This window comes from Triturus cristatus, chromosome 6 (assembly GCF_964204655.1).
Source record: "Triturus cristatus chromosome 6, aTriCri1.1, whole genome shotgun sequence".
NCBI lineage: Eukaryota > Metazoa > Chordata > Amphibia > Caudata > Salamandridae > Triturus > Triturus cristatus.
The window spans coordinates 1796657300-1796680603 of NC_140589.1; the positions used below are offsets into that span (position 1 = coordinate 1796657300).

Below are 23304 nucleotides of genomic sequence, written 5' to 3' on the forward strand. Positions count from 1 at the left end.
CACAGCCTCACTTACAACTGAATAGCCTGTGCCCTGCCTTAACACAAAGGGCCTAACAACCCTGCATTGTCACTATAGCCAGCTTGGAGCCAGGGCAGGGGAGTCAAGAAACTCCATGCACTTAAAAGAACCTTTCCAGAAGGTTCTCCCACCTTCCAGAAGGACACCAGGGTAAAAAATAGGACCTTCAGACCCACTCTTCAGTTCACTACTGGACCTGCGGAAGGACTCGGCCGACAGCCTGTGGTGCACTCTGCAAGAATGTTGCTCTACCTAGGACTGCTCTGGAGCCTGTCTTGAACCCTCAGAGGCCAGCCCTGCTGTTGAGCCCTACACCTTCACCTGCACTCAGGACCACCAGAGTGACTCCAAGGACTAGTTTCCTGGTCTCCTGTTCAGAGCTACCATCTTGAACCCGCACCTGGACCCAGCATGAGTGAATCCTGAAGCACCCCCCACGCTCCAGAGGTGTCCCACCTGTCCCCCCAAGAGGAGTCCCAACTGTCCTAAAGGTGCCCAGATGGCCAAATCCCCAAAACGGAGGAAAATCTTAGCCAAACACTGCTTTGAGACCAGGACCAACCTGCTCGCATATCTGCCCGAGGTGTATCGTCCGTCAGACTAACCTCGCTGACTCTCCAGCTACATTGTTCTCCGTAGCAGTAAAACCTTTTCAGTGGTCCTTCGCCAAAAGGGTATCTGACCTCGTGGAACTGTCTTCTGCTACTGCCCTCTGCCTCGTCCCGCTGGAGATTTTTAACTTCCATTTCGACGGCTAAGTCCAAATGTTGAAACCTTCAGCACAGCTTCGACCTAAGGTCATCTGATGAGGACGCTCCCTCCTCAGACAACTCCTGCAGCCTTACTTTACTGAACTTTCCCTTCTCAGACTGTTTTTCCTCAGAATTTCTTCAAAGTCCAAAGGTAAGCGCTGACCAGGCACAATCCACTTCTTCTATCTGAACAGTGCTGCATCGCGGTAGGCCATATTTTTCGACTTTGACCCAGTCGCACTGGTCTAGCTGTCTGCGGTTGGCAGTTTAATCTTTTAAGCACTATGTTTTACCAAAAACTTTAAAAAAAATCATAACTCTGATTCTACTGATTGAATGTTTGTCTTTTTGGTGTCAATTGTCTTTTTGGTGTCAATTCATTAAAATATACTCTATTTTTCTACATTAGCTTCGGATTTTTCCTGCGTTATGTTTTCACTTTATTACAGTTTGTGTGCTGCATCAATACTTTACACATTACCTCTAAGTTAAGCCTGACTGCTTTTTCTATCAAGCTATCCAGGGTTAAGCACAGGTTAATTTAGTGACTTTTTGTGTTACACCCTCCAAGGGATTGGAGCTGTTGCTTGACCAGGGCTCACAATCCAGTCAACCAACAACCCAATTTCTCACAGTAGGCTCGTTGGGAAATCATGTTTGGCCGTCGAGTCACCGCAGACATCTGCTTGCAATGTTAACATACGGTTTAAAACCTGTAGTCTATGGTGGCAACATCCCTGCTACACTACCAACATATACATTTGATTCTATATTTTTCAATTGATAGAACAGAAACAGAAGTTGCTGAGTTCTGACTGCATCCAAGGGCAAGGAAAAAAAGGCATCAACGTCAACACTGAGGGGTGGTTTAGCTCTGTATCAGATTGTCCAGGTTGGGACAGAGTTGCAACCAAGGAAGATGGCACAACCTACCAGTGCGTAGGAGCTACTAAAGTTTTTCTGGATTCAGTCTTGCCTGTGAGGATTGAAAAGGAGAGGAATCCATGGGCAGAAGTATATACAGAAAGCAATTCACCCTTAAAGTTTCCATATTATCAAAGCTCATTAAAATGTAGTACTGTAAAACAAGTGCCTATGTTTACTTGACCACTGAAAGTGCTCCCACCCATCTATAAAACCAGAAACTGTAACTTTGTTCTGGATAATTCTGCATTGTGGTAACATATGTCTAGATCAAAGGATATCTGTGACTGTCTCATTAAAAAAAGTCGTTGCAGCTCATCACCCTGATAAGGACAATGAATTAAATTTCAAACAATACGAAATCCATAATTCCATAGTAAGAAATATTATTTGCCAAGGGATACATTTTAAAACTGTTTGTCAATCTCCCCAAAAAGGGCATCCCAGCAAATTCCCCCTACAATCATACTGTATGATGCTCTTAGAAATTCCAAAGAACTCTAACTCGGTGTCTGAGGATCTTTAGGCCTCGAACAATAAAATAATTAGAGTTCAGGATTTTACCAATAAAAACGACTTTTGTGCAAAAATAGTCAGGATGAACCTCTATCAGTCAAAAAAAACATTCCAGCACAGCTTAGCACTTTTTTAAAATCATTTATTTTATTTGCATTAGTTATCTGCCTTGCACCAGATTACATGTATATAACAAAATAAACATCACTGATCCTGCAAAAAAGGCAGCAGTGCACTGTACAGGGTAACAAAAAAGCATGAAGTCAACGAGTAACAGTAGAGGTAGTTGAGTTATGGAAGTTTAATGAATGGTGATGTAGGGTTCTTTGAAGAAGAGAGTCTTCAACTTTTCCAAAAATTGAGCAGCATTGGGGCGGTCCTGATGGATAAAGGGAAATTGTTCCAGATTCTGGGTGCATAGTTTGAAATGGCCTGCTGCCTGGATTCTATTTTACACTTCTTAGTGTGCAGTTTGGTGGTGTCTTGGCTAAGGGTGTACCAAAAACCATTAATGATGCTGAATTGTTAAAGCGCCAAGCTAAACAGACTGCCCTGCCTTAGCAGTCAGTAGTGTCCAGTCCAGAGCAGATGAGATTTTGTTGCATCTTGGCCATCCTGAATGATCTGTGCTAGGTTAGAGCAAAATTAATCTGGAACTGCTGGCAAGAAATCACTGACCATGTCACACAGTGCATGCAAGTATCGTACTAGGAGGGAGCCGGCACAGACTGTATGAAGGACCAGACTGGCTGAGAACATTTGTTTCGCAAATTTCTCCGTATGTTTCAACTTCCTGTCAGGCAGATTTGTTCGGGTTCAACCTACCTGCAGAGGCCTGAATCATTTGGCTCTCAGGCGTAAGATGCTGTGTGAGGAAGGCAGAGTCACCTGGGGCAGGTCTCTGGCACCTTGTCACTTTCCTATTTACTGTCAGGCAAGAGCAGGATTTGGCACAAGTGCCTATCAGCGTGCTGGCCAGTGCCTCATTAAAAAGGAGGAGCAGTTCTGTAGAGGTCTGATCGGGCTGCAAATCCACAGTTAGTTATGATCTCAGTAGATGGTAGCTGCAAGTCAAGAACTTCAGCCGCACTCAGCTGACTAAAGCAAAAGAGGTTGATACTTCTGTTGAGCGGCGGGTGGGTGGGTGGAACACAACCCAGTGTCAACAGAGTCCAAGTCACAGACCTCTTGTAGGTCCACAAAGAGGTGGTCTTCATTGTAGTAGAGGGATGCATCATCCCCATCATCTCCACTCTTATCACCAAGACCATATTGAGCAGGTTCTAAATCAGTCAAAAGGATTTTGAAGTGCTTGCGAGAGACTCCTGGGAAGTGGTAACGTTTTGACTGAATTAGAATGAGGTTGGAGCAGCTGTGTCAGAACATTAATAGGACACAACTTACGTTGAGGTCACGGGAGATTCGCCTCAGAGTACTCTGGAACGAACGAACAAGTTACTAACCTTCGGTAACGATGTATCTGTAAGAAACATTAGTTAGTTAGATTCCTCACCTTAGAATATCCCCAGGCGTCAGACTGGATCCGGAAGATTTTTCGTCAGCAATACCCCTTGCGCGTCGCTAGGCGTCGTCTGCGGCTCCGCGTCCGTCGTCGGCGTCGTGCGCCGGGATGACGTCGTCGGAGTACTTAGACGCCGCCCTCGCGCGCTGACGTCAGTTCTTGTACATAGCCTTCCGCGCCAGGAACGCAGAGCCATGCAAAGACCGACACTGGTGCCAAAAATAAAATCTAGGGGCCTGAAAGGACAACCTTAACCCTAGATGTCAGTTCGCAGAACGGGGAGGATGGGAGGGTCGGTGAGGAATCTAACTAACTAATGTTTCTTACAGATACATCGTTACCGAAGGTTAGTAACTTGTTCATCTGAAAGAAACACGTTAGTTAGATTCCTCACCTTAGAATAGATACCCAAGCAATACCATCCCCGGTGGTGGGTCTGCGAACCAAGATCACACCAGAAAGTCCTGGAGGACAGAACGGCCAAAGAAGCCATCCCTCCGGACTTGGCTGTCAAGGCAATAATGCCTGGCAAACGTGTGTAGAGAAGCCCACGTTGCCGCCTGACAGATGTCCTGCAAAGGGACTCCCCGTCCCAAGGCAGTAGTAGCCGCCGTGGCCCGAGTAGAATGGGCGCGCAGCCCAACAGGAGGGTCCTTTTTAGCCAAGGAATAGCAGATTTTTATACACAAAACGACCCACCGAGAGATGGTTCGTTTGTGCACAGCTTTCCCCTTCTTAGCGCCCACGTACCCAACAAAAAGCTGGTCGTCCACCCGGAACTGTTTTGTGCGGTCCAGATAGAAGGAGAGCGCACGTTTTGGGTCCAGACGGTGGAGCCTCTCTTCCTCTTTGGAAGGATGCGGAGGCGGAAAGAAGGTGGGCAAGGTGACAGACTGCCCAAGGTGAAATGGAGTCACCACTTTAGGAAGAAAAGAGGGACGAGGCCGAAGGACAACCTTGTCCGGATGAACAGATAGAAAAGGAGGCTTGGACGATAGAGCCTCGAGCTCACTCACCCGTCTAGCCGAGGTGATGGCTACCAGGAAAGCAGTCATAAGAGTTAGAAGACGAAGAGGACAATTGTGAAGACCCTCAAAGGGAGCGCACATCAGGAATGTCAAGACAAGATTCAAGTCCCACTGAGGCATTACGAAAGGGACAGGAGGGAACGTGTGAGTAATGCCTTTAAGAAAGCGTGACACTACAGGGGACTTGAAAAGAGAGGGCTGATCTGGAAGCCGTAAGAAGGCAGAGAGAGCAGCAAGATAACCTTTCAGGGTGCCCAGGGCAGAGCCCTGCCGGGCCAGAGAAAGAAGGAAGAGGAGAACCTCAGAAAGAGGGGCGGAAAGGGGATCCACAGCCTTTGCTGTGCACCATGCCACAAATTTGTTCCACCGGCAGGCGTATACCGACTTTGTGGAGGGACGCCTGGCTGCCAGAATGATATCACAGACTTCAGGAGGCAAGTCAAATGGCATCAACTGCCGCCGCTCAATCTCCACGCATGGAGGTGGAGGCTGGACAGGTTCGGGTGGAGGACCGTCCCCTGCTGCTGCGACAGAAGATCCTCCCGAAGGGGCAGACGTATCGGGGGATCGGTCAACAGACTGAGTAGCTCGGGATACCAGTATCTTCGTGCCCAATCCGGAGCCACCAAGATGACTTGGGCCCGGTCGCGCCTGATCTTCTTCAGCACTCTGGGCAGAAGTGGTATAGGCGGAAAGGCGTACAACAGACCGCAACTCCACTCGTGACGAAAAGCGTCGCCGAGCGAGTGCCGCCTTGGAAATTCCAACGCGCAGAACTGCTGACATTGCGCGTTCTCTTCGGTGGCGAATAGATCTAACCAAGGCTCTCCCCACTGCTGAAAGAGGCCTTGCACCACTTCGGAGTTCAGACGCCATTCGTGATCCATCATGCACCGGCGGCTGAGTTCGTCTGCTCTGGCGTTCAGAGAGCCCGCCAGATGTTGAACCACCAGGGTGACGCCCTGGTGTTCCAGCCATGTCCAGAGGCGCAGAGCCTCCTGACAAAGGGTCCACGACCCCACCCCGCCCTGTTTGTTGCAGTACCACATGGCGGTGGTGTTGTCCGTGAACACCTGCACGACACTTCCCCTGACAGAGGGAAGGAAGGCTTTCAGTGCAAGCCGGATCGCTCTCAACTCCAACAGGTTGATGTGGAGACGAGACTCCGCCGGAGACCAGAGGCCTCTGATCTCCGCCTCTCCCATATGGCCACCCCAACCCAGGAGGGACGCATCCGTCACTACGACATGCTCCGGTTGGGGAAGGGAGAGGCTCTTGCCCTTGACCCACTCGCGGTCCGTGAGCCACCACTGCAACTGCTGTGCAGTGCCCTCCGAGATCAAGACATGGTCGGACAGGTTGCCGTGATGCTGGGCCCACTGAAACTTCAGGTCCCACTGCAGAGCCCGCATGCGCCGCCTGGCGTGATGCACTAGTAGGATGCAGGAGGCCATCAGCCCCAGAAGCCGCAACACTAGCCTGACCGAAACCCGGGATAGAGGCCGAAAGATGGGAATCAGGGCCTGTATATCCCGGACCCGCTGTTCCGGTGGATGGACCCGGAACTGCGCCGAATCGAGAACCGCTCCGATGAAGAGGAGCTTCTGAGAGGGACTCCAGTGTGACTTCGGCACGTTGATGGAAAACCCCAGCAAATGCAGGAGATCCGCCGTAGTCTGGAGGTGGGAGACGACTGCCTGGGGCGAGCCCGCCTTCAACAACCAGTCGTCGAGATAGGGGAAGACTGGGACCCCTGATCTGCGCAGATGAGCTGCGACCACCGCCATCACTTTCGTGAACACCCGAGGGGCACTGGTGAGGCCGAAGGGGAGCACGGTAAACTGAAAGTGCTCTTGGCCCACCGTGAACCGCAGGTAACGCCGGTGGGCCGGCAGGACGGGGATATGGAAATATGCGTCCTGCAAGTCCAACGCTACCATCCAGTCTCCAGGGTCTAGGGCAGCTAAAACCTGAGCCAACGTTAGCATCTTGAACCTTTCCTTTCGGAGGAAGGCATTGACGTTCCGGAGGTCCAAGATAGGGCGCAGGCCCCCCTTGCCCTTCTTGGGAACCAGAAAGTAGTGGGAATAACAACCACGACCTACTTCTGGACTCGGAACGCGCTCGACGGCCCCCTTGGCCAAGAGAGCCGAAACTTCCTCGCGGAGAAGATCCAAATGATCCCCCGAGATACGGTGGTGCTGTGGTGGCATGGCTGGAGGGGTCGTCTCGAAGGGGAGGGAGTAGCCCCTTCGGACGATTTGCAGCACCCACCTGTCCGATGTTATGGACCGCCAGTGGAGCAGGTGATGGCGAACTCTGCCGCCCACTGGCGTGGTATGGGCCTGAAAGCTCGGACTAGGAAGGCTTTGAGGCGGATGCTGCCGGGGTGGATGTGGGCTGACCACGTCGGCCTCCATTTCCGCCACGGCGGAAGCCACGTCCGCGACCGCGCGCCGGTTGGTTCTGCGGCTGGTGGCTCTGCGGACGTGAGGAGGCGCCCCTTCCTTGGCCACGAAAGGGGCGAAAAGCGGAGGTGTGCGCCCGCGGAGCCGAGAGGCCCAAGGACTTGGCCGTAGCCCGGGAGTCCTTAAAGCGGTTCAGCGCACTGTCCGCCTTCTCACCAAACAGGCGAGTGCCATCAAAGGGCATGTCCATGAGGGTGTTCTGGACATCCCCGGAAAATGACGTGGACCGCATCCAGGCGTGGCGGCGGAGCGCCACCGTGGTGGAAATCGCCCGACCTAGCGAGTCCGTGGTGTCAAGCCCACATCTTATGGCGTGCCGTGCTGCATCCCTTCCATCGGCCAGAGCCTGGGAAAGACGTGGCCGGACCTCCTCCGGACACAGGGGCAGCACGTCCTCCACCGTATCCCACAGGGAATGGGAATAACGGTCCAAGAGACAGGCGGTATTTAAGGACCGCAGGCCCAAACTAAGGGACGAGAACAGTTTCTTGCCAAACTGCTCGAGTCTCTTGGAATCCCGGTCCGGCGGAGCGGTCGGGAAGGAGGATTGGGAAGTAGAGGCCTGGATAACCAGACTCTCGGGGGTGGGGTGTTGGGACAGGAAGCTGGGGTCGCCCGGAGCAGGGCGGTGGCGCCTGGCAACGTTCCTATCCACAGGAGGAACTGTGGAGGGCTTGGACCAGGTGCCCTGCAGAACGTCAGTGAGGGCCTCGTTAAACGGCAGCAGAGGCTCAGTGGAGCTTGCTGAGGTTTGAAGCACCTCAGTGAGGATGTTGGTCCTCACAGCCACGGCAGGCAACTCGAGCCCAAGGGCCTCAGCCGCCTTGCGCAGCACCACAGAAAATGCTGCACCCTCCTCCGAAGCCACGGTCGGAGGAGAAGTGAATCCAGCGTCTGGCGAGGTGTCCAGCCCGCTGGCCTCCCCCAGTTCATCTGCCCAGTCCTGAGAAAGCTGTGACTGAACAGCCAGAGGGTCCTCGAACCCCTCCCAGTCGCCCCCTTCTTCCGATTCCTGATAAACAGGAGGAATGATCGGAACCGGACTGTAGAGATGGTAGGTCTCTAGCGGCGTCGGATGCGGCGTCGGCGGACGCCGTGCCGGCGTCGGGTCCGGATGAGGGCTAAACTGGGGCGTCGGCGTCACAGGCGTCGGCGGCGCCGGTGACGGCGTCGGTGGTTCAGGCGTCGGCGCCGGTGGAGGAGTGACAAGGTCAACCGGCGTCGACTGGGGCCCAGGCATGGGCCCCGCGGGGACCTGCGGCGTCGAGACCGGAGTCGTCGACGGCGCCGGGGCCGGAGCCGCCGGCACGCGAGGTCGCCCAGTCGAGCCCGCGGGGCCCGAAGGCGCGCCAGCGGGCGTCGACGGCGGGGCCAGGCTCCTCATGGCCGAGAGGAAGGCGCTGATCTCCGCCGGCGCCGCGTCAGCCCCAGGGACCGGAAGGTATGGGGGCGGACGCGGCACCTGCGGCTCCGCCGGAGCCGCGGGGGTGGAACCACTTGGACCCTCGGCCGAGTCGCGCGACCGGCGAGGGGAGTCCGAAGAGCGATGTCGCCTCTTGGACTTCTTTGAGTGCTTGGACTTACCCGACGACTTGGAGCCCGACGATCGATGGTGGCGTCGGCTAGGGCTCCGCGAGCGATCCTTGGACCTCCTCCTGGACCGGGATCGCGCACGACGCGGAGCCGAGTGGCGAAGCTCGAGAAGCTTGCGGGACCGCTCCCGCCTAGCCTTCGAAGTCAGGGCCTGGCAGTCGTTGCACGACTCCGCGTCGTGGTCGAGGCCTAAGCAATAGAGGCACCGGCGGTGGTGATCCGTCACCGACATCAGTCGATGACAGTCTTCACAAGCCTTGAACCCAGGCATCCTACCGGCACCAGATGTCGACAGACAGGGATCAAAAATGATCAAAAAGAGTTAGTCAAAAAAGACTAAAAGGGGTAGCTCTCCCGGATCTGCGCTTACTGGCGCGGAAAAAAGAAGAACTGACGTCAGCGCGCGAGGGCGGCGTCTAAGTACTCCGACGACGTCATCCCGGCGCACGACGCCGACGACGGACGCGGAGCCGCAGACGACGCCTAGCGACGCGCAAGGGGTATTGCTGACGAAAAATCTTCCGGATCCAGTCTGACGCCTGGGGATATTCTAAGGTGAGGAATCTAACTAACGTGTTTCTTTCAGATCTATGTGTCAGGAACCAGTGTGGGTTGTGGCACCAGGGCCGAAGTAAGAATGGGCATCAGTCCCAGAGTTAGGTAGTACCCTGCTTTCGGGTCATGAGGCACTGATGGTGTAGAGGACTGAACTCCCAACGGTAACTTGACTGGAGGCTTCCTAGGACATGTAGGCCCCGAAGGTACGCCAGCAGGAGCCACAAGGCTGACTAGGATTTGCAACATCGCTTCATCTGTGAACAGTCATTGCAGGCCATGAAGCCTTTGTGACACCACAGATTTACCATGTGAAGTCCCCCACAGAAATCTGTGACAGTTCCTATAAAGATTAAATCCTGTAGTTTTGAAAGGAACAAGCCCTTTGCACCCTGAAAAAAAGTATTTTGTAAAAAAAACAAAAGGGAAAAATAATCTTTGTCAAGAGATGAGGTACAAAAAAAGAATCGGGAGCAAGTTCTTTGATCTATATCCTAAGGTGCAAAAAAAAAAAAAAAAAAAAAACTTGTAACTTTCCTTACAACTCCTCTCCAGGACCCAAACTGTGGCCAATGCATTGTGTAAGGTTTATGTCGCCAGTAGGGCCTGAAGTCAGTTACTTGGGCGCTATCTTGCTGCTCCTCTCAGGATTTTCCTCAGTGGTGATCCGTACAGCACTTACCAGGCAGCTGAACCGCTTATCCACTAACCTAGTCGCATCACAATCCTCCATGCTTCAACTGAGAGTAATTGCTCCCTAAGTCACCTCTGCCCCCTCTCTTCTTTGCGCTGGAAACTTTCAAGTGCCACAGCGTTGCCTCTCCACCCAAGCCTATTCCGGCAGCTGCCCTTCTAATTATCTATTACACTTTCTTTCCACATCCTCTCCGGTGTTCTCCCTGGGCAACGCAGCTCCTGTGGTGTTCCACAGCTATGTTTGTGTGTTCTGTTTCTCCCAGGCTGTTATTTACTGCCGGTTGCCCAAGCAAGGCAGTCGGAACTTTTTACAGCACAGCAACCGAGCCCCACCGCCCTGCCCAGCTTAGGTTTGCAAACCAGCTCCCGAAGGAACCACAAGACTTCTGGAGACATGTGCTTTTGAAAGGTGAGGCTAAAGCAGGAGTATCCAACAGGTCAATTGCGAGCTACCAGTAGCTCGTCACATGTCTTGGAATAGCTCGCCTTTCCCCATAAACCATGAGCATGCAGCTGCGTCTCTGCAGAAGCTGTTTTTAAACTCTGTGCACTTATCCTGTGATGTAGTGAAAGGTGACAGGAGCAGCAGGACAACCCACCCTACCTTTAAGTAAACAATTCTGCTGCCTCGGAAAGAAGCCCGACCATAAAGGATCGTCTCAGGTTGAGCACACTGTCTGGAAATTTGATCCAGACAAATTTAGCCTTTATGAACTTGTATTGTATTTAACTCAGTGTAAAATATTTGTAGGGTTATTACACTACATCCTGAACACACTTTCCTCAGTTGCAGCAGGCTTATTTTTCTTTCACTTCATCTTTATTTCTTTTTTCTTCATATTCATTTATTTCTCTTTATTTCTTTCCTTTCTATTCATCTATTTCCTTTTCTCTTTTGACTTTCTTTCTCATCTTTTACTTTCTCTTCATATTTGTGTTTCTCCTATTCATTTTCTCGCTTCCTGGCTGCCTCTCTTCCCCTTCTTTCTTGCAGTCCCTTCTTTCTTCCTCTCCTTCTTGCTGCGTCATTTCCAAACTGTTTCCTTGTTTCTCTCCTTCATATCTTCCCTCCCTTGTTCTGGTTTCTTTTTGCTTTCGGACTTTATTTTTCCTTCTCTCCTGCCTTCGGTCTATCCTTCCTTTTTTCTCCTTCTCCCCTCTCTTTCATGATCTCTGTTGCAAGTTTGTTCCTTATCTTCAGTCCTTCTTTCCTATACGTCTGCTTGATTCCTCATTTATTTTCATTCTCTTTTGTATTCCATATTTCCTTTTCTTCTCACTTTCAGTCCTCCTTTCCTTGCCATATTTTCATTGTTTATCTTTGTTCTGTCACTCTTTTCTTCCTATGTTCCGTCTTTCCTTTTTCTACTACCTTTTTTCCTTTGTCTCTTCTTTTTTCTTTGTGCCTTCTTCCTAGCTCTTCTTCCTTTCCTCTTTCTCCTAGCCCCTTTCCTTTCTTTTTCTCTCCTTTGTTCCTTATTCCCCTTTTTACTTTTTCATATTCCCATTTTCTTCCTTTCATTTCTGACTTTTTATCACGTTTCTCGGTTTCTTTCTTCGTCTGTGTTCCTTCCTTTCTTTAAGAGTGCTTTAATTCCTAAAGCAATCTCTTTGTTTATGAATTGTGTTTTATTTTTGACTCAACTATATACCCATGGACATGGGTACGGCTGAAGGATTATGTTACTTATCCTGTAAGCATCTGTTCTTGGCATGGAGTACTGTAGAATCAAATGCTTAGCATAAGTCCGCCATCTAGTGTTGGGCTTTGATGATTGCAATTTGTTTTTGTTCGAAGAAGTTTTTCGAGTCACAAGGCTGTGCGAGTCCTCCTTTTGGTAATACTGCGCATGGGCATAGACTCCAATGTGAGATTGTTTTGTCGCAGAAAGGTAAATATTGAGTTAGTGTCAGTAATTTGATGTTCATGCAAGTAATGTGAATTAAGACAAAATTAAAAAAGTAAACTGTGACCTACGCAGGCGTCCATGGAGGAGGGTGGGCGCATGTGAATCTAAAGCACTACATGCCAAGAACAGATGCTTACAGGGTAAGAAACAATCAGTTTGAGGTATGTGTGGCTGTAGATACACATGCTTAGCATAAACTGTAAAGCAGTTGCTATCCCAAAGCAGTGCCTGGCCTGTGGCAGTTTAATGAAAAAGAGTACATAGCACTGCTTGTTCGACATTAGCTTGTTGATGTGCTAATACATGCAATACAGTAATGTTTTGCGAAGGTGTGTGGTGTGGACCATATTTCTGCTTTGCAAATGTCAGCAATGGGTATGTTCTCTAGGAAGGCCATAGAGGCCCCTATTTAAGGAGTTGAGTGGGCTCTAGGGGAACAGATAAATGTATTTTAGCATAACAAGTTTGAATGAATGTGACTATCCATCTACAAAATCCATTTTATGTATTGGATTTCCAGTGTGGAGAGGTGAGAAAGCAATAAATGATTGCTTAGTTTTCCTGCACGTTTAATTCTGTTAATATATTAAAGCTCTTTTAAAGTCTAGAGTATAAAGAGCTCTCTCCGCAAGAGAATCAGGCTGTGGAAAGAAGACTGGTAATTCTATTGATTGGTTAATATGGAAGCGGTACAAAAGGGGGTGGAGATGGACGGAGCATCAGAACCAATCAAACACTCACACCCAGTCAACAGATCTGGGTTTGATCCATCACTGTTCTTTAGCCCACTCTGCCACCCCAGTTCAGACATGGCCATATGCAAATCAGTCGGACCCTGTGCCTCATGGGAACAGTCCAGCCCGAACTGCCAAGCCATGCCTTCCCTGGACCGGAAACAAGCTTCCTAGGACCGGTTTCTGGCATTTCAGCCGTCTTCAGCCAGGCTTGCTTGAATCCAGGGGCAAAGTGAGCAAGGGACTCACGTCTGAGCATACCCTGCCAACTTATGGCGAACAATGCGGTACAAAAGGGGGTGGAGATGGAAGGAGCATCAGAACCAATCAAACACTCACACCCAGTTAACAGATCTGGGTTTGATCTATCACCGTTCTTTAGCCCACTCTGCCACCCCAGTTCAGACATGGCCATATGCAAATCAGTCTGACCCTGTGCATCATGGGAACAGTCCAGCCCTAACTGCCAATCCATGCCTTTCCTGGACCGGAAACAAGCTTCCTAGGACCGGTTTCTGGCATTTCAGCCGTCTTCAGCCAGGCTTGCTTGAATCCAGTGGCAAAGTGAGCAAGGGACTCACGTCTGAGCATACCCTGCCAACTTATGGCGAACAATGCGGTACAAAAGGGGGTGGAGATGGACGGAGCGTCAGAACAAATCAAACACTCACACCCAGTCAACAGATCTGGGTTTGATCCATCACCGTTCTTTAGCCCACTCTGCCACCCCAGTTCAGACATGGCCGTTTGCAAATCAGTCTGACCCTGTGCCTCATGGGAACAGTCCAGCCCGAACTGCCAAGCCATGTCTTCCCTGGACTGTAAATAAGCATCCTGGGACCGGTTTCTGGCTAATCAGCCGTCATCAGCCAGGCTAGCTTGAATCCAGTGGCAAAGTGAGCAAGGGACCCACGTCTGGGCATACCCTGCCAACTTAGGGCGAACAAAGCTAAACCAAAGGGAATGATGGACGGAGTGTTGAACATTGCAAACACTCACCCCAGTCAACAAATCTGGGTTTAATCCATCCTCATTCTTTAGCTCACTCCGCCAACCCAGTTCAGACATGGCCATATGCAAATCAGTCTGACCCTGTGCTCAGACTTGGTCCCTTGCTCACTTTGCCACTGGATTCAAGCAAGCCTGGCTGAAGACGGCTGAAATGCCAGAAACCGGTCCCAGGATGCTTGTTTTCGGTCCAGGGAAGACGTGGCTTGGCAGTTCGGGCTGGACTGTTCCCATGAGGCACACCAAAGGGAGCCCAAAAGGATCTGGAACCAGAGCTCGAGAGAGTACATCCAAACCAGACGGCAGGAAGTAAAAATCTAACAATAGAGCCCATGTGCAGTATCCCCAAAAGGAGTCGCACAGCCTTGTGACTAGAAACCATTTTGCACGAAAACAACTTGCTATCATCCAACCCCAAAAGTAGATGGCAACTTATGCTAAGCATGTGCATCTAGAGCCACACATGCCTCGAATATATATGTACTGGTAGAGCCCTACAACGCCTGAGTGGATTCCATTATTAAAAGTCATAGTTAAGGTTGAAATGCTAAAAAAAATAACTTTAGTTTGAGTGTGTCTGTATGTATGTGCCTTAGAGTGCTTCAGCATTTTGTCCCAAAGCAGTGAAATGTCGAGGGCCGGCCTTGCCAATAACCTTTCTATCATTTCAACCAAAACTAAACATTACTCTGAATCTTTAGTCTTAAAGGCAAGGGCCGTATCTGGATCTCTAAACTGCAACCAACAGGCTTTAGGGCTATAAGCAGGATGAACAAGTTACTTACCTTCGGTAACGATGTATCTGTAAGAAACATTAGTTAGTTAGATTCCTCACCTTAGAATATCCCTAGGCGTCAGACTGGATCCGGAAGATTTTTCGTCAGCAATACCCCTTGCGCGTCGCTAGGCGTCATCTGCGGCTCCGCGTCAGTCGTCGGAATGACGTCGGAGTACTTAGACGCCGCCCTCGCGCGCTGACGTCAGTTCTTGTACATAGCCTTCCGCGCCAGAAACGCAGAGCCATGCAAGATACCGACACTGGTGCAAAAAATTCTAGGGCCCTGAAAGGGATAGCCTTAACCCTAGATGTCAGTTCGCAGAACGGGGAGGATGGGTGAGTCGGTGAGGAATCTAACTAATGTTTCTTACAGATACATCGTTACCGAAGGTAAGTAACTTGTTCATCTGAAACACGTTAGTTAGAATCCTCACCTTAGAATAGATACCCAAGCAATACCAACCCCGGTGGTGGGTCTGCGAACCAAGATCCCACCAGAAAGTCCTGGAGGACAGAACGGCCAAAGAAGCCATCCCTCTGGACTTGGCTGTCTAGGCAATAATGCCTGGCAAACGTGTGCAGCGAAGCCCACGCTGCCGCCTGACAGATGTCCTGCAAAGGGACCCCCCGTCCCAAAGCAGTAGTAGCCGCTGTGGCCCGAGTAGAATGGGCGCGCAGCCCAACAGGCGATTCCTTTTTTGCCAAGGAATAACAGATTTTTATACACAAAACGACCCACCGGGAGATGGTCCGTTTGTGTACAGCTTTTCCCTTCTTTGCACCCACGTAGCCAACGAAAAGCTGGTCGTCCACTCGGAACTGTTTAGTGCGGTCCCGTTTTGGGTCCAGACGGTGGAGCCGCTCTTCCTCTTTGGAAGGATGCGGAGGCGGAAAGAAGGTGGGCAAGGTGACAGATTGCCCAAGATGAAAGGGGGTCACCACTTTCGGTAGAAAGGAAGGACGAGGCCGAAGGACAACCTTGTCCGGATGAACAGATAGAAAAGGAGGCTTGGACGATAGAGCCTCGAGCTCACTCACCCGTCTAGCCGAGGTGATGGCTACCAGGAAAGCAGTCATAAGAGTTAGAAGACGAAGAGGACAATTGTGAAGACCCTCAAAGGGAGCGCACATCAGGAATGTCAAGACAAGATTCAAGTCCCACTGAGGCATTACGAAAGGGACAGGAGGGAACGTGTGAGTAATGCCTTTAAGAAAGCGTGACACTACAGGGGACTTGAAAAGAGAGGGCTGATCTGGAAGCCGTAAGAAGGCAGAGAGAGCAGCAAGATAACCTTTCAAGGTACCCAGGGCAGAGCCCTGCCGGGCCAAAGAAAGAAGAAAGAGGAGAACCTCAGAAAGAGGGGCGGAAAGGGGATCCACAGCCTTTGCTGTGCACCATGCCACAAATTTGTTCCACCGGCAGGCGTATACCGTCTTCGTGGAGGGACACCTGGCTGCCAGAATGATATCACAGACTTCAAGAGGCAAGTCAAATGGCATCAACTGCCGCCGCTCAATCTCCACGCATGGAGGTGGAGGCTGGACAGGTTCGGGTGGAGGACCGTCCCCTGCTGCTGCGACGGAAGATCCTCCCGAAGGGGCAGACGTATCGGGGGCAGACGTATCGGAGGATCGGTCAACATACTGAGCAGCTCGGGATACCAGTACCTTCGTGCCCAATCCGGAGCCACCAAGATGACTTGGGCCCGGTCGCGCTTGATCTTCTTCAGCACTCTGGGCAGAAGTGGTATAGGCGGAAAGGCGTACAACAGACCCCAACTCCACTCGCGACGAAAAGCTTTGCCGAGCGAGTGCCGCCTTGGAAATTCCAACGCGCAGAACTGCTGACATTGCGCGTTCTCGTCGGTGGCGAATAGATTTAACCAAGGCTCTCCCCACTGCTGAAAGAGACCTTGCGCCACCTCGGAGTTCAGACGCCATTCGTGATCCATCATGCACCGGTCGCTGAGTTCGTCTGCTCTGGCGTTCAGAGAGCCCGCCAGATGTTGAACCACCAGGGTGATGCCCTGGTGTTCCAGCCATGTCCAGAGGCGCAGAGCCTCCTGGCAAAGGGTCCAAGACCCCACCCCGCCCTGTTTGTTGCAACACCACATGGCGGTGGTGTTGTCCGTGAACACCTGCACGACACTTCCCCGGACAGAGGGAAGGAAGGCTTTCAGTGCAAGTCGGATCGCTCTCAGCTCCAACAAGTTGATGTGGAGGCGAGACTCCGCCGGAGAACAGAGGCCTCTGACCTCCGCCTCTCCCATACGGCCACCCCATCCCAGGAGGGACGCATCCGTCACTACGACATGCTCCGGTAGGGGTTGGGAGAGTATCTTGCCCGTGACCCAATCGCGGTCCGTGAGCCACCACTGCAACTGCTGTGCAGTGCCCTCCGAGATCAAGACATGGTCGGACAGGTTGCCGTGATGCTGGGCCCACTGAAACTTGAGGTCCCACTGCAGAGCCCGCATGCGCCGCCCGCAGTGATGCACTAGTAGGATGCAGGAGGCCATCAGCCCCAGAAGCCGCAACACTAGCCTGACCGAAACCCAGGATAGAGGCCGAAAGATGGGAATCAGGGCCTGTATATCCCGGACCCGCTGTTCCGGTGGATGAACCCGGAACTGCGCCGAATCGAGAACCGCTCCGATGAAAAGGAGCTTCTGAGGGGGGCTCAGGTGTGACTTAGGCATGTTGATGGAAAACCCCAGCAAATGCAGGAGATCCGCCGTAGTCTGGAGGTGGGAGACTACTGCCTGGGGCGAGCCCGCCTTCAACAACCAGCCGTCGAGATAGGCGAAGACTGGAACCCCTGATCTGCGCAGATGAGCTGCGACCACCGCCATCACTTTCGTGAACACCCGAGGGGCACTGGTAAGGCCGAAGGGGAGCACGGTGAACTGAAAGTGCTCCTGACCCACCGTGAACCGCAGGGAACGCCGGTGGGCCGGCAGGACGGGGATGTGGAAATATGCGTCCTGCAAGTCCAACGCTACCATCCAGTCTCCAGGGTCGACGGCAGCTAGAACCTGAGCCAAAGTTAACATTTTGAACCGTTCCTTCCGGAGGAAGGCATTGACGTTCCGGAGGTCCAAGATAGGGCGTAGGCCCCCTTTGCCCTTCTTGGGAACCAGAAAGTAGTGGGAATAACAACCACGACCTACTTCTGGGCTCGGAACGCGCTCGACGGCCCCCTTGGCCAAGAGGGCCGAAACTTCCTCATGGAGAAGATTCAAATGATCCCCCCGAGATACCGTGGTGCTGCGGTGGCATGGCTGGAGGGGTCGTCTCGAAGGGGAGGGAGTAGCCCCTTCGGACGATTTGCAGCACCCACCTGTCCGATGTGATGGACCGCCAGTGGAGCAGGTGATGGCGAACTCTGCCGCCCACTGGCGTGGAATGGGCCTGAAAGCTCGGACTAGGAAGGCTTTGAGGCGGATGCTGCCGGGGTGGATGTGGACTGACCGCGTCGTCCTCCAGTACCGCCTCGGCGGAAACCACGTCCGCGACCGCGTGCAGGTTGGTTCTGCGGCCGGTGGCTAGGCGGACGTGAGGAGGTGCCCCTTCCTTGGCCACGAAAGGAGCGAAAAGCGGAAGTTTGTGGCCGCGGGGCCGAGAGGCCCAAGGACGTGGCCGAAGCCCGGGAGTCCTTGAAGCGAGCCAGCGCACTGTCCGCTTTCTCACCAAAAAGGAGAGCGCCATCAAAAGGCATGTCCATGAGGGTGCTCTGGACATCCCCTGAAAAAGACGTGGACCGCAGCCAGGCGTGACGTCGAAGCGCCACCGTGGTAGAAATCGCCCTACCCAGCGAGTCCGTAGTGTCAAGCCCACATCGGATTACATGGCGCGCTGCATCTCTCCCATCGACCAGGGCCGAGGAAAGCCGCACCCGGGCCTCCTCCGGGCACAGTGGCAGCACGTCCTCCACCGCATCCCACAGAGAGTGGGAATAACGGTCCAAGAGACAGGCGGTGTTCAAAGACCGCAGGCCCAAACTGAGCGAAGAGAACAGCTTCTTACCAAACTGTTCCAGTCTCTTGGAATCCCGGTCCGGAGGAGCAGACGGGAAGGAGGATTGGGAGGTAGAGGCCTGGATAACCAGACTCTCGGGGGTGGGGTGTTGGGACAGAAAATTGGCGTCGCCCGGAGCAGGGCGGTGGCGCCTGGCAACGTTCCTATCCACAGGAGGGACTGTGGAGGGCTTGGACCAGGTGCCCTGCAGAACGTCAGTGAGGGCCTCATTGAATGGCAGCAGAGGCTCAGTGGAGCATGCGGCAGACTGAAGCACCTCAGTGAGGATGTTAGTCTTCACAGCCACGGCAGGCAGCTCGAGCCCAAGGGCTTCGGCCGCCTTGCGCAGCACCACAGAAAAAGCTGCACCCTCCTCCGAAGCCACAGTCGGAGGAGAGATGAATCCAGTGTCTGGTGAGGTATCCAACCCACTGGCCTCCCCCAGTTCATCTGCCCAGTCCTGTGCAAGTTGGCTCTGAAGGGCCATAGGGTCATCAGACCCCTCCCAGTCATCAGATTCCTGGTAAACAGGAGGAATGATCGGAGCCGGTCGATAGACAATATGTGTCTCTAGCGGCGTCGGATGCGCCGTCGGGACCGGACAGGGGCTGAACCGGGGATCGACGTCGACCGGAGCCGGCGTCGGGGGTGGTATCGGTGTCGGCGGAGGAGGCGTAACGAGGTCGACCGGCGTCGACGGGGGCCCAGGCTCGGGCTCCTCGGGAACCTGCGGCGTCGGGGCCGCAGCCTCCAACGGCGCCGGAGCCGCCGGCATGCGAGGTCGCCCAGTCGAGTCCGCGGGGCCCGAAGGCGCGCCAGCGGGCGTCAACGGCGGGGCCAGGCTTCTCATGGCCGAGAGGAAGGCACTGACCTCCGCCGGCGTCGCGTCAGTCCCAGGGACCGTCGGTATGGGGACTTGAGCGGAGCCTGCGGCTCCTGAGGAGCCGCGGGGATGGAACCACCCGGACCCTCGGCCGAGTCGCGCGACCGGTGAGGGGAGTCCGAAGAGCGGTGTCGCTTCTTGGACTTCTTGGAGTGCCTCGACTTACCCGAAGACTTCGAGCCAGACGAGTGACGATGTCGAGTGCGGCTCCGCGACCGATCCTTGGACCTCCTCCTGGACCGGGATCGAGAGCGACGCGGAGCCGAGTGGCGAAGCTCGAGAAGCTTGCGGGACCGCTCCCGCCTAGCTTTCGAGGTCAGGGCCATACAATCGGAGCACGACGCTGCGTCGTGGTCGAGGCCCAAGCAGTACAGGCACCGGCGGTGATGATCGGTCACCGACATCAGTCGGTGACAGTCGTCGCAGGCCTTGAAACCAGGCATCCTACTGGCACCAGAGTCGAGAATTGACCAAAAAGAATCAAAAAAAGTTAGTCAAAAATTGACTAAAGGGGTAGCTCTCCCGGATCTGCGCTTACTGGCGCGGAAAAAAGAAGAACTGACGTCAGCACGCGAGGGCGGCGTCTAAGTACTCCGACGACGTCATTCCGGCACACGACGCCGACGACGGACGCGGAGCTGCAGACGACGCCTAGCGACGCGCAAGGGGTATTGCTGCCGAAAAATTCCGGATCCAGTCTGACGCCTGGGGATATTCGAAGGTGAGGAATCGAACGTGTTTCTTTCAGATAATACGTCTTTCAGGTCCTATCTTACATAACAAGCATAGTGTCATGACCTCTATTTTATGGCAAAAACTGACATTGCCCTTTCATGGATCTAAGCAAAAAGCTCCTTGGGGAAACTACAGAGTACAGCTTTTATGCTATTAATAATTGTGCTCCATGAAAAAGGACTGGATGTTCAAGGGGCAGTGTTTAAGTTGCTTGGCCTGTATGAACCCTTCTATTAAAACTAAAAGACACACAAATGATAGGCGGAATGCAGAACAAATCAAACGTTCACCCCCAGTCAAGAGAGCTGGGTTAAATCCATCATTCTTTTGCTCACCATGCCAGCCCAGTTTAGACCTGGCCATATGCAAATCAGTCTTGACCCTAGCCTGGCTGAAGAGGGCTGTTAGCCCGAAACCGTTCCCAGGATGCTCGTTTCCGGTCCAGGGAAGACATGGCTTGGCAGTTCGGGCTGGACTGTTCCCATGAGGCACACCAAAGGGAGCCCAAAAGGATCTGGAACCAGAGCTCGAGAGAGTACATCCAAACCAGACGGCAGGAAGTAAAAATCTAAAAATAGAGTTAATGCCCATGTGCAGTATCACCAAAAGGAGTCGCACAGCCTTGTGACTAGAAAACGTTTTGCACGAAAACAACTTGCTATCATCCAACCCCAAAAGTAGATGCCAACTTATGCTAAGCATGTGCATCTAGAGCCACACATGCCTCGAATATATATGTACTGGTAGATCCCTACAACGCCGAGTGGATTCCTTTATTAAAAGTCATAGTTAAGGTTGAAATGCTAAAAAAATAACTTTAGTTTGAGTGTGTCTGTATGTATGTGCCTTAGAGTGCTTCAGCATTTTGTCCCAAAGCAGTGAAATGTCGAGGGCCGGCCTTGCCAATAACCTTTCTATCATTTCAACCAAAACTAAACATTACTCTTAATCTTCAGTCTTAAAGGCAAGGGCCGTATCTGGATCTCTAAACTGCAACCAACAGGCTTTAGGGCTATAAGCAGGATAATACGTCTTTCAGGTCCTATCTTACATAACAAGCATAGTGTCATGACCTCTATTTTATGGCAAAAACTGACATTGCCCTTTCATGGATCTAAGCAAAAAGCTCCTTGGGGAAACTACAGAGTACAGCTTTTATGCTATTAATAATTGTGCTCCCTGAAAAAGGACTGGATGTTCAAGGGGCAGTGTTTAAGTTGCTTGGCCTGTATGAACCCTAATATTATAACTAAAAGACACACAAATGATGGACGGAATGCAGAACAAATCAAAACATTCACCCCCTGTCAAGAGATCTGGGTTAAATCCATCATTCCTTTGCTCACCATGCCACCCCAGTTTAGACCTGCCCATATGCAAATCAGTCTTGACCCTAGCCTGGCTGAAGAGGGCTGTTAGCCCGAAACCGGTCCCAGGATGCTGTTTTCCGGTCCAGGGAAGACATGGCTTAGCAGTTCGGGCTGGACTGTTCCCATGAGTTACAAAGTCAAGAATGATTTGCATATAGCGGTGTCTGAACTGGGGTGGCGAAGTGAGTTAAAGAATGATAATGGATTCAACCCAGATCTGTGACTGGGGGTGAGTGTTTTAAAAGTTTCAGCACTCCGTCCATCATCTCCTTGTGTTTGCTTATAAAATTACTAGGCAGTAGCTCTGCATGGATATATTTGATCAGAAGTAGCTCTCGCTATTGAAACGGTTGGAGACTCCTGGGCTAAAGTGTAGTTGTTAGGTTGCATTGTACAACAACTTGTTTGCAAAAACCAAACGCTGGGCATCACTGAAAGATCATACCAAGCATCCTGGTGTAGTCACATGACCTGGGCACTTCAAAATCATTAATTAAGTCCACAATGAATTGCTTTCTATAAAGTACATTCTTGAGGAAAATGTGATTTCATCTGTTCCTCAGCTAAAGCTTAGCCTAAAGAAGCTAATGCAACAGAATAATGATTAAAAATGCACTTCTAAATCTAAAAGGAGAATGGCTTAAAAATGAAAAAGAAAAAACTAAAACTTACAGGAAATGTTTACTTCAAGTTATTGCAACTAATGGGGTTTCCATGTGTTACTGAATCACAGGGCTACTGAATGTTGGCAGTAATTGCTTCTCAGGGAAATCCGTATTTATCAGAAGAACATCTTTTCCTTTATAACTAATATGCTTTCTTATTCTATTACATTTAATGTACAAGCATGTCTTTGTTATCACAAGTGTATGGATGGTGTCCAGGGCTGATTCTCACCAACAGTGTCAATATGATGCCCCTTTTTGAAGAAGTTGTCTGCAGGACTTCCAAAGCAATTAATTCTAAGATCTTGGCACATTCAAGAAATATTCCAGATTGAAATTTCACTTTCAAGCATTCTGCCTTTGTTAAACCTGCCACATATTATTCCCGAACATACCTGTTTGATAGGTTCTGCAATCAAGCAGCCAACAATTTTCTTCTCATTAGATACAAACATATAGGTTTTAGCCTTGCCGGGACAGCTCAAGGTTGCCTGTTTGAACCCCAGCTCATTATCCACAAGTTCTCGCACCTCTTCTGCCTGCACACAAGGAATTAAGCAAATCACAATTAAGTTCTGATGCATGCACCAACCTACATGGATATTCATTATAGAATTGAATGCTTTAGAATATCCCAACATTTCCAGCACCCTCCCAACTCCAATTTCAATAATTCTCATTCTTTAAAATATGATACACAAGATGGGAACAAACTACCCAGTTGTGTGCCATGATCATAAGTTCATATCTAAACATGTTTACATTTACAAAGAAACCAATAAAGATGCAAAAAGAAAATCCTCAAATACCAGCCAAGCAAAACAGAGGCTATTTGTATTTTTAAGTTGGTGTGAAGTGGCAACATTTAGGAGCAAGACACCATGACAATATTGATGGTCCCAAAGCACCATTTTACAATAGTCCATTTCCTATACGAGTAAAAATTCAATAGTATAAGAAAGGTTTGATACCACTTGCTTCGCTTTTACAATCAGGCTACCATCAGTGCATATTGTTTACAATTTCTTGAAGTTAAGGAAGAATCCCGGTACAATACAAGAAGGCTTTTGGAAACAAACATGATTGCCATTAAGAGAACGCTTTTTTTTAATGTTCATCAAAAATCATC

General features: G+C 51.3%; 1 protein-coding gene across 5 annotated transcripts in view; it reads right to left on the reverse strand.

Moving 5' to 3' along the window:
- The window catches only part of ESCO2 (establishment of sister chromatid cohesion N-acetyltransferase 2), a 293480-nt gene that overhangs the window by 50868 nt on the left and 219308 nt on the right, over positions 1–23304 (reverse strand). For all 5 annotated transcript variants that reach the window (XM_085613127.1, XM_085613129.1, XM_085613128.1 and 2 more), the window contains one exon: positions 22571–22714. In XM_085613127.1, coding sequence (XP_085469253.1) covers positions 22571–22714 — 144 coding nt within the window. The remainder of the gene's footprint in view (positions 1–22570; positions 22715–23304) is intronic.